Source organism: Ips typographus, linkage group LG3 (genome assembly GCF_016097725.1).
Source record: "Ips typographus isolate SLU linkage group LG3, UJ_Ityp_2.0, whole genome shotgun sequence".
In the NCBI taxonomy this organism is placed as follows: Eukaryota; Metazoa; Arthropoda; class Insecta; order Coleoptera; family Curculionidae; genus Ips; species Ips typographus.
In genome coordinates, this window is record NC_138424.1 from 2,833,675 (window position 1) to 2,849,424 (window position 15,750).

At 34.8% G+C, this 15,750-nt stretch overlaps 5 protein-coding genes and 1 long non-coding RNA gene across 9 annotated transcripts; 3 read left to right on the top strand and 3 right to left on the bottom strand.

Annotated features, from left to right (window-relative positions):
• Positions 1-1,912: 1,912 nt before the first annotated feature.
• On the bottom strand, positions 1,913-4,044 carry LOC145726016 (tRNA (guanine(37)-N(1))-methyltransferase). Of its 3 annotated transcripts, XM_081974948.1 has the most exons (5): positions 3,499-4,044; positions 3,343-3,444; positions 2,608-3,276; positions 2,326-2,436; positions 1,913-2,264 (listed from the first exon to the last, which is right to left on the bottom strand). In XM_081974948.1, exons 1-4 carry the CDS (start codon positions 4,037-4,039, stop codon positions 2,336-2,338), a joined length of 1,413 nt encoding a protein of 470 aa, XP_081831074.1. In that variant the 5' UTR covers positions 4,040-4,044; the 3' UTR covers positions 1,913-2,264; positions 2,326-2,335. The 3 variants fall into 3 exon arrangements, with proteins under 3 accessions (XP_081831074.1, XP_081831073.1, XP_081831072.1); XM_081974947.1 differs by having other exon boundaries at positions 2,632-3,444; XM_081974946.1 differs by having other exon boundaries at positions 2,608-3,444.
• A 430-nt stretch (positions 4,045-4,474) lies between these two features.
• On the top strand, positions 4,475-6,644 carry LOC145726017 (tubulin gamma-1 chain-like). 2 transcript variants are annotated; one of them, XM_081974950.1, is made up of 8 exons: positions 4,491-4,802; positions 4,853-4,933; positions 4,987-5,157; positions 5,209-5,443; positions 5,495-5,689; positions 5,741-5,984; positions 6,033-6,215; positions 6,275-6,644. In XM_081974950.1, the coding sequence occupies exons 1-8, from the start codon at positions 4,754-4,756 to the stop codon at positions 6,452-6,454; spliced, it is 1,338 nt and encodes a 445-aa protein (XP_081831076.1). In that variant the 5' UTR covers positions 4,491-4,753; the 3' UTR covers positions 6,455-6,644. The 2 variants fall into 2 exon arrangements, with proteins under 2 accessions (XP_081831075.1, XP_081831076.1); XM_081974949.1 differs by having other exon boundaries at positions 4,475-4,802; positions 5,741-6,215.
• A 70-nt stretch (positions 6,645-6,714) lies between these two features.
• On the top strand, positions 6,715-10,254 carry dtr (defective transmitter release). Its single transcript, XM_081974945.1, has 8 exons — positions 6,715-6,854; positions 6,906-7,087; positions 7,138-7,511; positions 7,567-7,631; positions 7,679-7,764; positions 7,825-7,980; positions 8,034-8,237; positions 8,291-10,254. The coding sequence occupies exons 1-8, from the start codon at positions 6,769-6,771 to the stop codon at positions 9,907-9,909; spliced, it is 2,772 nt and encodes a 923-aa protein (XP_081831071.1). The 5' UTR covers positions 6,715-6,768; the 3' UTR covers positions 9,910-10,254.
• Positions 10,250-11,091, bottom strand: LOC145726018 (uncharacterized). The gene is made up of 2 exons (XR_014177467.1): positions 10,553-11,091; positions 10,250-10,437 (listed from the first exon to the last, which is right to left on the bottom strand). It is a non-coding gene; the product is annotated as an uncharacterized LOC145726018 (long non-coding RNA).
• Positions 11,092-11,999: 908 nt separating this feature from the next.
• On the top strand, positions 12,000-14,555 carry LOC145726535 (protein takeout-like). Its single transcript, XM_081975666.1, has 6 exons — positions 12,000-12,161; positions 12,961-13,056; positions 13,514-13,661; positions 13,809-13,942; positions 14,009-14,175; positions 14,278-14,555. Exons 1-6 carry the CDS (start codon positions 12,083-12,085, stop codon positions 14,410-14,412), a joined length of 759 nt encoding a protein of 252 aa, XP_081831792.1. The 5' UTR covers positions 12,000-12,082; the 3' UTR covers positions 14,413-14,555.
• Positions 14,556-14,630: 75 nt separating this feature from the next.
• Positions 14,631-15,736, bottom strand: LOC145726536 (protein takeout-like). Its single transcript, XM_081975667.1, has 5 exons — positions 15,575-15,736; positions 15,428-15,520; positions 15,226-15,376; positions 15,029-15,168; positions 14,631-14,973 (listed from the first exon to the last, which is right to left on the bottom strand). The coding sequence occupies exons 1-5, from the start codon at positions 15,642-15,644 to the stop codon at positions 14,672-14,674; spliced, it is 756 nt and encodes a 251-aa protein (XP_081831793.1). The 5' UTR covers positions 15,645-15,736; the 3' UTR covers positions 14,631-14,671.
• Between the last annotated feature and the right edge of the window lie 14 nt (positions 15,737-15,750).

The window sequence follows — 15,750 nt, forward strand, 5'->3', positions numbered from 1 at the left end:
TATCATCATTATCAATCATTGACTAGCTATGCACGATTATACTAATTAGCAAACATTTTGAATTTTAGTTGGTTACTCAATAGTAATTATAAAAAAAACTGCTAGGGTGTTTGTATTGTTTTCTGTCAAAATTTAAGGGCATTGTTTTTGGCATTTGTTACATAATAAATAGTATATTATAAACCTAGGGACTAAAGTGGTTCTTTTAATCACGCGGCGAAAGGTTTGTAGCCCGACCGTAGAGAGGGCTACAATTCGCTAAGGGATTAAAAGACACTTTAGTCACGAGGTTTATATACTATTTTATGCACTTTAGAATGCGAGAAACTAAAAATAAAAAAAATTACAAAACTAACAGTGGTTACAACGGTACTATCGTATTACTGATAGTTGTTATTGATTGTTGTTGGCATGGTGGATTCACTTAAAATTTATTGTGCCCTGGAAGTGTTGCTATGGCACAAAACAAATGTCAATCAGTTGTTATCAAACGGTGAGTCCAGAAAAATCGTATTTTTTGAAAATGAACATTGAAGAGGCCATCGCTAGCCTTCTTCCAGAAAAATCTCGCGAGGCTTACAAAGAACAGTTTCTTGTTTACCAAAAATGGTGCGTTGAACAGAATGCAGAGAATTTTACGGATGTAAAGGTGCTCCTGGCTTACTTCCTGCAGAAGTCTCAAGGCTCAAGGCATCTTCTCTATGGAGCCAATATTCCATGATCAAAGCCACGATAATATCTGAAGCAAACGTCGACATCAGCAAATACAGTAAACTCCAGGCCTTTCTAAAGAGACATACCATTATAAGCCGAAGAAGTCCAAGACATTGGATTAAAATTACTTTTAATCCCGCAGGGAGGGTTAGTCTGTCAAATGAGGGATTAAAAGTGCACTTTTAATCCCTAAAGTGAATAAAAGAGATTTTGTTCTAATAAAAAAATTTTTGTACATTACTGTATTACATAAAGCAAAGGTGGTGCAGTTTTAATTTAAAAAATAAAAGGCATCCTTTCTAACGTCAATGTCAAAGTAGTGTTGTCCGTTGTTCGGCAAACGCCTGGAGGACAAACATTTTTCTAGAGTTTTTGCTATGTAAAAGCTTTACTTTACTTTAAAAGTTGCCTGTTTTTCTAATAAATAAATATTGTCCTATTTAATAAGGTTTTGGTTCTGTTTTAACCTGTCTGAATTCTCTATACCTGCCACTATATTATAATATCATATCTAAAAGACAAAGGCCGATTAAATATCGTCCAGTCTGCTAAAAGTTAATTATTCCCAAAGGGATGAATCAAATTGCTTAAAAATCAACTGGAACAGTATGCCCATCAGCTGGAACCCTCTTTTCATATTAAATTGTGGCGACCGTGACAAATTGTTCATTCTCATATTATCCATCCACCTGCATCGTCCGTCGTTTTTTCCGACCTTATGACTTTCAGTTTTTAGTTTTCCTTTCCGCGGACGAGTAAACGTTCCACTCAATGGGCTCGCCATTAAGTAACGGAGCCGGGAATTAGTTTCCCCTTGTAGTACAACACTGTTAAATTCCTTAAAACATCACCACTGAATTACAATTGATTATGTGAAGAAATCAAAAATGGAATAATTTTTTTGGTATTTAAAATTATTAAGCAGGGCGTTTAAATAGGCATTAAACATGCAACTTTTAACCCTTTTGTGGATTTAACAGAGCGTTTTATGCAGGGATCGAGAGATCACAAAGATGCTTTTGTCCTCTGTTTAAGCGATGATATAAAGTTTTCGCACGTAATGCTCCGGGCACGTTTCGAAAATAATAAAAACCGAAAGGCACACTGAGCTTGAATGCGAAATTATTTAAAGGATAAATAAAACGGTGCTCGGTGCGCCAGTTGGGCTTTTTGTAATCAAGCCGTTTCAGGTCGTACGTAACAATAAAATATTTATTTATATTTTTGTATGTGCATAAACAGAAAAGTTTTAATGTACACATACAAAGCACAAATACTTTGCTTTAGGTCGTGTGGGTCTCGTTTACACCATCAAAACAAAAAAAATGTCTGTACAAATTTGTACTACCTTACAACTGCATATCTTCTAACTTTACAATTGTTTCTTTTTTGTTTAACTCAGCACTGTCGTCACTGTGTGAATGCGTAGGTAGTGTTGTTTTATTCACCACTTTGCCTTGAACCTCCGCCGTGGATTTTCGTAATTTCTCCTGCAACCCGTCCAAAGCTTTGTCGATTTCCTCGACTTTCGCCTTATTGACATGCTTAATCTGCAAGAAAAACACTCGAATTACGTCTCCTACCTCCTGAAAAGGCGGGAACAACACTCACATTCTTCAGATTACTCTTTACAGCTTTGGCTTTCGCTTTCAGCTTCAAGCTTTTCGCACCGGCCACTTTGAACACATTCTTGTTTTTGTGTTGATTCTTTGCCATCCTCACCTGAAAAATTATATATTTATAAAGCCATTAAGTTTTAAGTGGGTCTTTGGCAAAAAAAAGCCATATTTATTATTTATGAACATAAAATAATCTACAATTTGACCTGTCTAATGTATTTTACACACAAAGAGAAATAACCAGTTTATGTGTATGACAAACAAAACAACTCACCACAACAAATTTTCTTACAATTACCTAACTCAATACCAGAATTTACTTCACCTAACTTCCTTTTATTATCACTAACACCCCCAACCAGTATATCCCTATCCAAACTCAGTGTAACCCTCATCATTTCCTTCATAGAACTCACAGTTCTAACTTTAAAAATCTCAATTATTTTACTATCAACATCATTAACTTTTAGATGTTTAGTCACCAAATCTTTGGTGATCTGTACTGGATTTTCGCCCTTGGCAAAACAATACACATACACAACAGGTGGCTTGAACTCTTTAGGGACATCCAGTCCACTCAATAGTCCAATGTATGCATCCACAAACTCCATTGCCAAAGCTGGAAGATTCATGGTGATTACAATGTGTCTGTCAATGCCCAACAGTTTGGGTAAATTGTCTTTAACTACAGTCAATATGAATTCTCTCCCATCTAAGTTGTAAGCCTTGAAATTGTGATCAGGAATTTTGTTTTTAATTTTATTATGTTGCAGCCACTTGAACGACTCTGGGTTCAAGTCATTGGCAAAGACCTGACACTTTTTCTTTGCAGCTGGAATGGCAAAAGGACCAACACCAGCAAATACATCAAACAGCACACTTTGAGGTGTCAACATTTTGACAATTCTTTCATGTTCAGTGCACAATCGGGAGTTCCAGTAAACTGTAGAAAAATCAAACTCAAAAATGCAATTGTTCTCTTTTACTGTGGTTTGCATGTTGTCTGAACCTTTCAGAATTTCCATCTGAAAATTCCTGTATGTGTTGTCAATTCCGTTTATTTTGTTTACCACTGATTTACAGTTCTTCACTTTGTCGAATAATACTTCACCTGAAAAATAATTAACTCAACCTTTTGACTCTCATTTAACTTAATAACACCTACCTATTAAGTTTTTATATGGAATTAAATGCTCCCTTAAATTGACATGCACTATATGACCTACTGTGGTATAGCTGGAGAACCCTTCCAAGTCTTTGGGCAAAACGGCCTGAAACACAGCCTCAGGACTAAAATTCTCATAGCTTAAAGTGAGTTCTTCAGTTTTAAGGTTCACATCTGATAACTTGAGGCTCTCTAAACCTACTCTGGTCTCTTGAGGCAAGTCAGTCCAAGTACTAATAACATTGGGGTTCAAATAAACATGAGTACTCTCAGAACTCAACTGTTTTATGAGTCTCAGCTTGTCAACTTTAAGCAAAACTTTCTTGATCAATGGCAACACTTCAGATATTCGTATATTCTTCAGATGTAACACTGGTACCTGAATAACCTTAGTAAACTGAGTTTTATCCAGGTTCTTCATTTGATACACATGATCTGGAGGTTTTAGCACGTTGGTCATTTTAGGACTAAAAATGCGCTTGAGCTGATAGAGCAACTGGTTGAGATGGTTATTATAACAGTTCGGATTGTAAAAAACCATTAAAAACGTACATAAATGAGGAGAAAACCTACTTTTGAGCTAAAACTTTCAAAATGTTTACTTATAAGTTGTTGCTGTACAGAGAAAGTGTGGTTAACTGGTTAACTCATAAAAAAGTTAGGTTATAGTTGCGCTTTTTCACATCACGTGACCTGGTAGTTAACAATAAAAGTGCTAACACGTGCACTTACCCAGCTTTTTGCGGCAGTCGTAAAATATTTGTAACAAACGTTTTTATTTTTTACACAATATTTAATTCTTAAACAAAACCTAAAGAAATACCGCTTTTTTTAAGTAGCAAACAATAAACCCCTTCATTACTCTTCAATTAACACCAATCATACGCAAGAAACTTTGAGGTTATGTTTGTTTCCGCATTGTCAAGTTTCCATAATTTTATGATATTCATCAGCTACTAATTTATTTTCATCAATCATCTTTTATTACTAAATGTACATTAGATATCTTAAACAACTTTATAGCCCTACACATGAATCATCTGATCACTGTTGGTTTCATAAAATGATGATTTTTACTTTTAAGGAATAATAAAAGTATCAGCCTAAGTACAAGATTTCATAACTGGCAACACCGGATTAGTAAAAATTAAATTTTGAAAATAAACTGTCAACAGACATACACAAATAGTAGTTTTTCCTAAAATTTCATAATTTTTCTTCGTTTTTCTGCATTTACTTACTAAAATACATCAAGATGCCGTGCGAAATGATTACGTTGCAATTGGGACAATGCGGGAATCAAAGTAAGTGTACCATAAATAATTTAAGGTGTGTTTTTTAATTGTTCTTTTAGTTGGGTTTGAGTTTTGGAAACGACTATGTCAGGAACACGGTATAAGTCCCGAAGGAATGCTCGAAGACTACGCTACTGAAGGTAGTTCTACCTTGGTTTTGTGTTTCATTACTTTAAAAATACATTTTCTACAGGCATCGACAGAAAAGATGTCTTTTTCTATCAAGCAGATGATGAACATTACATTCCAAGGGCTGTGTTACTAGACCTGGAGCCTCGAGTTATTAACACGATATTGAATTCACCTTACTCAAAGCTGTACAATCAGGAGAATGTTTTCTTGTCCAAAAATGGTGGAGGAGCAGGTTTGTCTAGTCTCACTTGTTCTGAGTGGATATTAACTACCTTTAAAACAGGTAATAATTGGGCCTCTGGATACTCACAAGGGGAGAGATTGCATGAGGAGATTTTTGATATTATTGACAGAGAAGCCGAAGGTAGTGATAGTTTGGAGGGTTTTGTTTTGTGCCACTCTATAGCTGGTGGAACTGGCTCAGGAATGGGTTCAAATATTTTAGGCAAATTATCTGACAGATACCCTAAAAAGCTTGTACAAACTTACAGTGTTTTTCCTAATTTAGATGAGATTAGGTGGGTTTGTGTAAATTTGCTTTTAGTAGAATTAATTTAGATGTTTTACAGTGATGTGGTAGTTCAGCCCTATAATTCACTTTTAACTCTAAAACGTCTTACTGAATCAGCTGATTCTGTGGTGGTACTGGACAACACTGCTCTAAATAGAATAGCAGCAGATAGGTTGAAAATTCAGAATCCTACTTTTACACAAATAAACAGTTTGGTCAGTACAATAATGTCAGTGTCCACAGCCACTTTAAGGTAACACAGAAAACACATTTCAGGCTAAAAATAATGATTGAACTGAAATAGGTATCCTTCCTACATGAATAATGATTTAATGGGTCTGCTGGCCCCACTGATACCAACACCCCGTCTGCATTTCTTAATGACTGGTTATACTCCATTGTCAACTGACGCAGATGAAACAAATGTTAGGAAAACTACGGTTTTGGATGTAATGAGACGTCTTTTACAACCAAAAAACATGATGGTCTCAACGGCTTTAGATCGGAATTCTCAGCATTGTTTCATATCAATACTGAATATTATTCAGGTAAATTTGCTATTAATTGTGTTGTCTTTAATTAATATTCAATATCAGGGTGAGGTGGATCCAACTCAAGTCCATAAATCCCTTCAAAGAATACGGGAACGGAAATTGGCCCAGTTTATTCCTTGGGGCCCTGCAAGTATTCAAGTTGCACTTTCCAAAAAGTCACCCTACGTTACCAACAGTTATAGAGTGTCAGGGCTAATGTTGGCTAATCACACTAATATTTCTTCGGTAAGTTAGTTTAATGTCGTAAATTAGACATTTTGGTGAAATTAATGGAATTTTTTTAGTTATTCGATCGGGCATTGATCCAATACGACAAACTGAGAAAGCGTGAAGCCTTTTTGGACCAGTTTAAGAAGGAAGACATGTTCAAAGACAATTTAGACGAATTAGACTCCAGCAGGGGAGTGGTACAAGATCTGGTTGATGAATATATTGCCGCTACCAGAGATGATTATTGTTTGTAGTGTTTTTTTATGGAAAATACTCTTTAAAGGATAGGAATGATTTTTTCTTGTGCCTAGCACAAATTTGCCACTAATCGTTAAGATTAAGCCATAATTTGTTCTGTTTTTAATGATGAATCTCTGGGTTTAGTGCCATTAAATGTAGTTATTATGGAATGTTGTTCATGTAATAAAGATGTTAATGAACTAAGTTTTAGTTTTTGTAACTACTCCACTGTACAAAAAATTGATCAGTTTGGTTGCTATAGGAAATATAACACCTGAAATAGTATTATTTGATCAATAAACAAAGCGACAGTTAACACTTAAAAAACATGTCAGCTGTTACAGAAAAAATAATTTTAGAACAAAACAATGAAAATGGACCTTATGCTCTTGACAAGATTTTTAAAGGACCCAGGTATGTACATTTTTTGCACCCTCATTTAAAATCCAGCAAATGACTGATTAGGATGACCAAAGAGTTTATCAAAAAGCACTGCAAAGACAACAAACTATACCACACTCCTTACCTAAACGACGTGTTGTACTTGCATTTTAAAGGCTTTTCTTACATTGAAAATCTGGAAGAGTACACCGGTTTGAAGTGTTTATGGTTGGAGAATAACGGAATCAAACAAATAAGTGGATTAGGTAAAATCCTTCCACAAATCCTTTACTCCTTCACCTTACTGGCGTTACAGACCACCAGCAAGGCTTGAGAAGTCTCTTCCTCCACTACAACCTAATAAAAAAAATTGAAAACTTGGAAAAATGCCCGATTCTGGACACGTTGAATCTCTCTTACAACCAGGTGAAGAAAATCGAAAACTTGGACTGCATCAAAACCCTCCACACTCTCAATTTGGCCAACAACTACGTGGAAAACTTGGAGGATTTCGAACACTTGGAGCAGCTATTGGAAGTTTCTGTCTTGGATTTGTCCAACAATCATATCCAAGACCCGCTGATTGTGCAAACTTTAAGTCGAATGCCCGGTTTAAGGGTGTTGAATTTGATGGGCAACCCTGTAATTCGGAAGATTCCGTCTTACAGAAAAACTTTGATACTTGCTTGTGTATGTGTGTTTAGAAGTTGTTGGTGTTAAAGTAATCAGGGTTATTATATTGCAGGAAAATCTTCAGTATTTGGATGACAGACCGGTTTTTCCTAGGGAAAGAGCATGCGCTGAAGCTTGGTAAGTTTGGGACTGGCTTAAACTTAATTTGAAAAAATCTATTACAGGCAAAGAGGTGGTATTTCTGAAGAACATGCCGAAAGAAAACGCTGGATTGACAGGGAAAGGCAAAAGATAATGGATAGCGTTAACGGTGATGTTCTGAGCATACCTAGCACTTTTTACTAAACAAATTAGTGTCACTGATTTTTAGCTCTTATCGCCATGAGGGATCGAAGAAGAGAAGAACGAGCAATGCAGGAAGCGGTTCAGAACCCAGATAGTGGATTTTGCACCTCGATCAACGATTCCGAAAGTGAAGCTGAAAGCCTTTCTCAATCAAACTTACTGAACCACAACTTTAACGAAGGTTCCACTTTACTGTTAGTGATCTTTTTAGTGTAGCTTCTAAGTGTGTTTCAGGGAATAACAGCAGAAGCGAAGAGGAAGAATCGTCCGATGAAGAAATAAGGGAAGAGGTCTACAATTACGGACGAGACGGTGAGGCAGAAGAAGCACAAGAGGATAGTTCAGACAGTGACACTTCGGATGATTTTATGGAAGACCGACAAACTAACGAAGATTACTCAGCTTACCGCAATAGAATCTTTGATTTTAGCAGAAAAAGTACGTATGATTTAGATCTTCGGGGTAGCAGTTAAAAAAGTTTTGATTTACAGATCCTGCTCCAAATAAAAAGAGTTTGATTGAAATTATTGAAGAACCGTGTACCAGCAGACAAGCGCTCGCTCAAGATTGTGTGCGTACTACTGAAGACTCTAGTTCTAGTGAAGAGAGTGACTTTCAACTTCAAGAAGTAGTTACCCAAGAAAATAAAGACACAGAGCAAGCTGTCGACATTGAGATTGAAGAGGAAAAGGAGTCAATGCATGAACAGGATGAACTTGTAAACCAAGAAGAATTCAATAAACCAGATCAGCAAAGTTGCAATAGTGAAACAAAACTTCAAAGAAAAATGCAAGAACAGGATCAAGTGAATCAAGATGATTCAAAAAATAAAACCGATCTTCAACAAGAACATGGAGAGATAGTAAATCAAGAAGACTTTACAGAACAGACTGTAACACTGAATGATCGTATTGAGGTGGAAGATTTTGCTCAGATTGAAGCTTATTTAGAGACTGTAAAACCTATTGAAGAAAAACCTGTTAATTTCAAGAGCGTATTCACAATTTTCCACGACCAAGACCAGCAATCTGTTGAAGATGACAGTGATGAAGAAACGCAAAGCGAAAGCAGCAACATCGAAAACGACTTTACCGATAACGCGTTTCTCTCAGTCATGGATAAGTCTGAAACTATTAAAGTTAGTTGCCAGGAAGTAGGTGAGGGTGATTTCACTGTTCAAGTGAAGACAAAAGAAGAACTACAGTGCGTGTTAACAGGTAACAAAACTATTGAGCGGAGTGAAAAAGAAGAAGACCAAGATTATCGTCAGTTGTTAAAATGGGACATTAAACTACCAGAACAGAATCGGATGATATTGAAACCGATTGAACGTAAAAAGAAACCAGACCAAAATAACACTAACGATATCTGCCAAATGATCGTACAAACCAAACAGCAAGAGGACAAACCTGAGTTTGAGGTGCAACTACCTCAAAACAGTGTTGAAGAGGAAGGAGATAAAATTCTCTACCCTCAAAACATCACAGCAGACCCAAACATATCCAATACTCTAGAAGTATCCAAAAACCACGTTATTGTGTTTGAACAAAAAGAAGAACTGGACAACTCAACTATAGTCAGTAAAACCATAGCAGAGGTCCGGCAGGGGATTAGAGAATTCAACGAAACTTTCGAGGAATTCAAGCAAAAATCCCGAATAGCACGAGAACAATTACTAAAAGACTACAACGATGCTGTGGAACAAGAAATCAAAATAGTGGACAAGTTCATGTCACTACAACAATCAACTCCTAGGAAAACATTCCAAAGTAAACTCCCTAAAAGAATTATCAAACCGGGAGAGGAAATCCCTGAAGAGTATTTGAGGAAACATTTTGAAGATATGGGGATGTGTCTGCCCGAAGATATGGAAGGTCCAATCAGGAAGAAATTGGCTCAACCTCAACCAGTTGAGTTGCATCAGAGTGAGAACGTGGAAACTGGACGGAGATTTCTGGAACAGCTGGAGGATTTAAAGAAAATGGTGGAGGAAGATGAAAAGAAGAAACCCCTAGAAGAAAATGCGAGTTGTAACAAAGTTTCAGTGGTACACAGAAACGTGAAGTGTTCCTTAGAGATGCAGTTAGCTCAAGAAAATCTTCCTCAGTAGTTTTACTTTTGTCAGTTATATGTTTTAATAATTTTTCCTACAGAGTGGTAAGGGTTTGTCAAAAATGCAAATAATGTTTAGATGTGAACACCCTGTTTATTAATAATTAATGCAAAATTATTATCTTAGTCAACCAGAGTGAATGTGTGGTTTCTAAGAGTTCATGCGTGAAGAAAATTCCACTTTTTACCTGTCTCGCATACACATTCCGCTATTATGTTTGTTGATCTGTTGACAATGATAATTTTTTTGTCGGTTATGTACACCATTGAAATGATATTGTCTCAAAATTGGAACTGGAAAGACATCTATTGATATATCTTCTAAATAAAAAACAAAGTTGCATTTTCTGTACTTTTAATATTACAAATTATAATTTTGTCAATGAGTTATTGACTGGAAACAACAATTTACGTCACAAATTAGTATTCTAAGTGGATATAAGGATCACGGAGACACGTGAAGACAGCTTTCTTTGAATTCAAGATTTTGCGAATACTTTGTAACTTCAGCACCGAAATGTTTATTCTAGACAAAAAACACACGTAAAATATAAATACGTCAATAAAATCATAAATTAATATACACAATAAATAATCTAAAATTGTGTTGTATTATTAATTAAGATTTTTTTCCTACTTACCTTTGCACTAGATGCGATTTTATTACTGTTACGTGACCCATAAAAATCATTTTAAAACGTGTTTTTTTTTTTTAAGGTAATAATACAACGTAAATAATATCTGTGGTCTTACACGTTTATGTTATTAAAACTTACCAAGTCAATTATTATATTGACATTTGTTCTCCTAAAATTTGTTTCACCCTGTAACTAAGCTGTACATGGTTAAAGTATAATTTGGTCACGTGACTGTACTGACCAATAGGCAACTTTAACATATTTATTAAACATATATGTAATGTCACGTGACAACTGCCAAATTTTGGTTTTTGTGATCTAGCGCTATATTAAGCGCAGTCGACTGTGATGATAGCCGTTTTCTTTCGCTTTGTGACTGTGGATCCAAACACGTCATAACATTCAATAATGGTCACGTGACCGTATAATTTTCTAATAATAGGTCACGTGATTTTTTAGATCAGAAAACGTTTGAATCTGGTTCTTATTTCGATCATGGGTAGAAAGAAATCGCCTAAGAGCAGACAAACGCTAAAGGGCAAGTTCGGGAAAAAGCACACTTTTGTCACGTGACAGCTTGTTCCGTGACCCTCTATCAAATGATATTAATTAAGAACCCACTTAAAAAGAATAAATCGCCTTAACTTGACCAAGGCTGTCAAAATTTGTGTTTTGATTTTCCATTGAGCGTGCAGAGTCAATTTGACGCCACAATGACATAATTTAACAAAAACAATATTTTGTCCAACTGTCAAATTACGTCACCGTGACGTCAAACTGACACTCTATGAAGCCTCAAAACGAACGCGACAATAATACCGCCCTATTTTGTATACATAATATTTAAAACACTATATGGATCATTGTGTGCTATTAATTAATTCGAAGAAAACACCTTGTACTAGATTATTAACAATTTGATTATCATAATAATTATTATTAAATCGTCCAATGTTAGATTTTATAAGAAAATGTTTGTCCACCATTACCTTAAGTGGTTTCCATAGAACCAAAAAATATCATCAAAAGATCTAGTTTTCCTTGAAAAGCTCATTAATCGTTTATTACTTTTTGCTTTAACCAGAACAGAAAATTGCAGTGTATTTCTTTGTCGATTGAACAAAAATCGATTTCAATAATCTTCGTTTACACTGTAATTATCAGCATCTCGTTTTTTTTGCGTCATAATGCAATTACTAAAAGCGTCACACAAGAAGTCACATAAATTTGAATAACTTTACATATGTTTTTGGTGTTTTTTTCAAAATACTTCCAATATCCCTTTATTTAATTGAAATTAAATTTATTATGGAATCACGCAGGTTATTAACCAATTACACTGTCCAGTATTTCTCCTTGCCTCGTTTAAAAAAAAAAAAAAACACGCATCTTCTACGTCATCGGTAGTACGTCGCCAGAGAAGGGGGAAGCGGCTATAATCGGCTTGGATGATGGTTTAAAAAAGAACAAACCGTCCTTCGTATCTTCATTCCGTGGAAAATTTGAAAGTGCAAGATTTCTTCATTTGTTATCATGTTGTATTCGGTGTTTACCGGCTTTTTAGCCGTTTGCTTCACGACTTATTGGGACCAAACCGGTGCGGCCAAACTCCGTAAGTAATTTGTTGAATTTTCCAATTTCGTTACTGATGTTGAAGTTGACTATTTTAAGTAAACATCTTTGTGTGCCAATGTCAGGGTTTAAGGTGTGCAATCGGGTTTCACAACTTGATTTATCTTTTAGATAGTGAATTTCATGAAACTTATTTGGTCAAAGAATTAAAAAAATTGTTGTTGTTTTAGTTATATTTGGAAGACAGTTGCTTAATATTGATAAATTACTTGTTAATGATTGAAGTGCAGAAAATGTAACAAAAGAACATGAATATGTAATTAATTATTATATCCTTACTGGGGACTTTAATATAAACGATGACTGATATAAGAAAAAAACCTAATTACCAAAAATGTCATAACAACTACACTGGGTTGTTACAATTAATACCTTAATGGGACTTAACACAGATAATATGGTTATAATGGTGAAGCTGATTAAATAACTATTAAGAGCTTGATGGTACACAGTATTTTAGTTCGTTAAGTATTCACACGCTAATTAATTAATTTATTAATAATTTACACTCATTTAAATCAATAATTTTGTTTTGAACATTTTACTGCACAATCCAATACAAAGTCTTGTTTACTTAAATTTTATAATTTATAGGTCAATATTTTCCTCTAATTCTACTAATAGATTTTTTTTAACAGTTAAACCACCAGTAATAAATAAAATATTTAATGCTAAGTGGCTCTAAATCAAATATTGACTTGCAATTCTAGGAAATTGCAAAATTGCACTTTTCTGAAATCACTTATTAGCGAGTCGATGAAAATTTATTATTTTTTTAGCGGCTACTTGGGGTAAATGCCGCAGATCGGACAAACAAACGTTTCCGCAGTGTATACGGAAAAACGTGGAATTTGCGGTGCAAAGTTTGCGAGAACGTAAGTAATTCGCACCTAAATTAACCTAATTAAACAATTTCAACATAATATAATAACAATGTTTAAGCAGGATTTATCGTTTATACAAGTGTGGGTCAAGTCTATGCACACGCTCTAGAAACAGGAAGTTTTACGTAAAAGTTATACTAATCGCGAGTTAATGTTGACATTATCATTGTTATAATGATAATTATTAGCTTGTTATATGCATGCGAACTTTTTAATGGGATCAATCCAAAAATTCTTAAGAAATTGTAATTACATTTTACATGCAGTTTGGGCTATCCCATTAATCTTGTATGCGTGGTTGCATATCATCACCTTTGACACACTTTAGTCAACATTACTTTTGTTTAACTTTTTATAATACTGCACATGTAAACTTAATGTTACAGGAGTTGTACAAAAGTAATGTCCCCTCTTAAGACGCAGTTTAAAGCAATTTCTATATTTTTAGCTACGCCCGAATTAGGTCTAACCACATTTGATCCTCTGGACATTCCAGAACTTTACATTGGAGCTGGCCAAGGGCCTGTAGATGTGGCGCAACACTTTAAAAACGTCAAATTACACGGTTTGACCAACGTAAAAGTCATTAAAACTAAGTGAGTCACACACATCAAAACTTTAATTGACATTTTTCTAGACAGTTGGTGAATTAATGTTTACATGTTAATGATTTTCTGAAAAATATCAAATGACTTTTTTCTGGACAGTTGGTGAAGCACTAAATACATGTTAATAATTTTCAGTTTTGATTGGGATAAGAAAGTAATGCAAACTGAATCCATAAACCCTGAACTGATCCTGGAGGCCGACTATACAATGAAAGGCCGTGTTCTGTTACTACCTATAGTAGGTGACGGACCTTGCAATGTCACCTTATGTAAGAATTTCGAAGAAAACTAGTCAAAAGTCCAAGAAAACAAATTAAAATCGTTTAATTTTTCAGTAAACATGAAAATCAACCACTACATGACCTTCGACTATGTGGTGAGAAAAGGAAAGACGTATATGAAAGCGACCGATTTTCAGGTGACAATGAACCCAGAAAAAGTCGTATTCAAGTTTGATAACCTTTTCAATGGTCAGAAGGAGTTGGGCGACAACATAAATCAGGTAAAAACCAGTAATTAATATCAAATAATAATTTAAAAATGTCAATTTTACCAAGCTAGATCAAGGTTGGTTTTTATTTGTGAACATTAATTTTGTATGCAGGTTCTGAATGATAACAGTGCGGAAGTGTTCAATGACGTCAGAGCGGGTTATGAGAAAAGTTTCGGAATCATCTTCAAGGATCTGGCCAACAGGGTGTTGCCCAAGGTTCCAGTAAATGATATTTTCTTAGATTAATCACTTAGCTTTAAGGGAAACACGACTGAATTATGCTAGTGATTTATTTTGTAGGCAAATGTATTGGTGTTTCTATATTTTTAACTTCTACATGTTAAAACTTTCAAGGAAAAGGGATAAAATAAATTGTTTTACAAAAAAGACTTGCCGCCAATATCTACCTCCAACTATATCCAATTGTTAGTAACTGTTTGCTCTAAAATCTGCTAAAAAAACAATTTCTTCTCGTTTTTGTAGTAATTTAATATAAAAAACAAATTTAAGACAAAAACAACTCATCTTCGGGTATTTTCGCAAAAACATTATTGGCAGAACGCTCGTGCAGTCTGGACAGCATTTCCTCAAATCCTCCCTTCACATCTTTGAATATTTCCAGGGAATTTTCGTTCACCGTTTTTCCCACCTCTTTGGAAATTTGCTCGTTTCCAGGGATAATATTGGGGAAATCAAAGTAGCAACTCTGCGGACTCATACTTAACTTGTAGTCTAATAATTTTAAGTGGGATTTGCCTTTTTTCATGTAGTGCTCGCATTTTGCTGTATGTTGGGCGGTGATACCGTCTGTAATTAGTATTAAATTGATGATAACTGCAAAGCGTCAACAATAATAACTCACTAATAGTAACGTTGCATTTGCCATGTCCGTTAATTGGAAAAACCAACACCTGACCAGTCAACTCGTAATCGGCTTCCATTCGAGTACTGGGACTGAAAAGTTCCATTTCCCATAAACAGTTAGTACCATCATCCGTCATCCTAACAAATAAAAAAAATACAAAAAAAAATAATGAAAAATAGCGCTCATCTATTAACTTGAATTTGTTAATTTTGGTATTAGTTATTCCATACAGATAAACATGTTCGTATTTCTGATTTAGTCGAACAGATTTTTTTGAATCGGCGGATAGTTCGAGTTTTTCCACATAAAACGGTTCCAGTTTAGGGAAACCCAACTCTTTAAAACCTAAAAAAAATGCAAATTTAGAACAAATCCATTTAACCCACTTTGTATTACCATCTTTGAATAATTGCAATGCTTGAGGAATACTTTGGCACATGCATTCTCCAAATTTTGGATCAGCTTTTTTACACTTTTGGATTTCAGGAGCTGAAATTTAAGCAAAATTACAAAAAATACTAAAACCAGTAACTGTATACTTACGCAAAATAACTGCCTCATAGATTGCAGTTAATGACAGTATTTGAAAAATAACCAGTTGTTTAAAACACATTTTTGTTCAAATTTGTTAACTCGTGGAAAACTATAGTATGAACAGCTTTCTGATGTAGTTTAGTGTATTTATTGACTATAACAGTTGCGCGTAATGGTCAAATAGG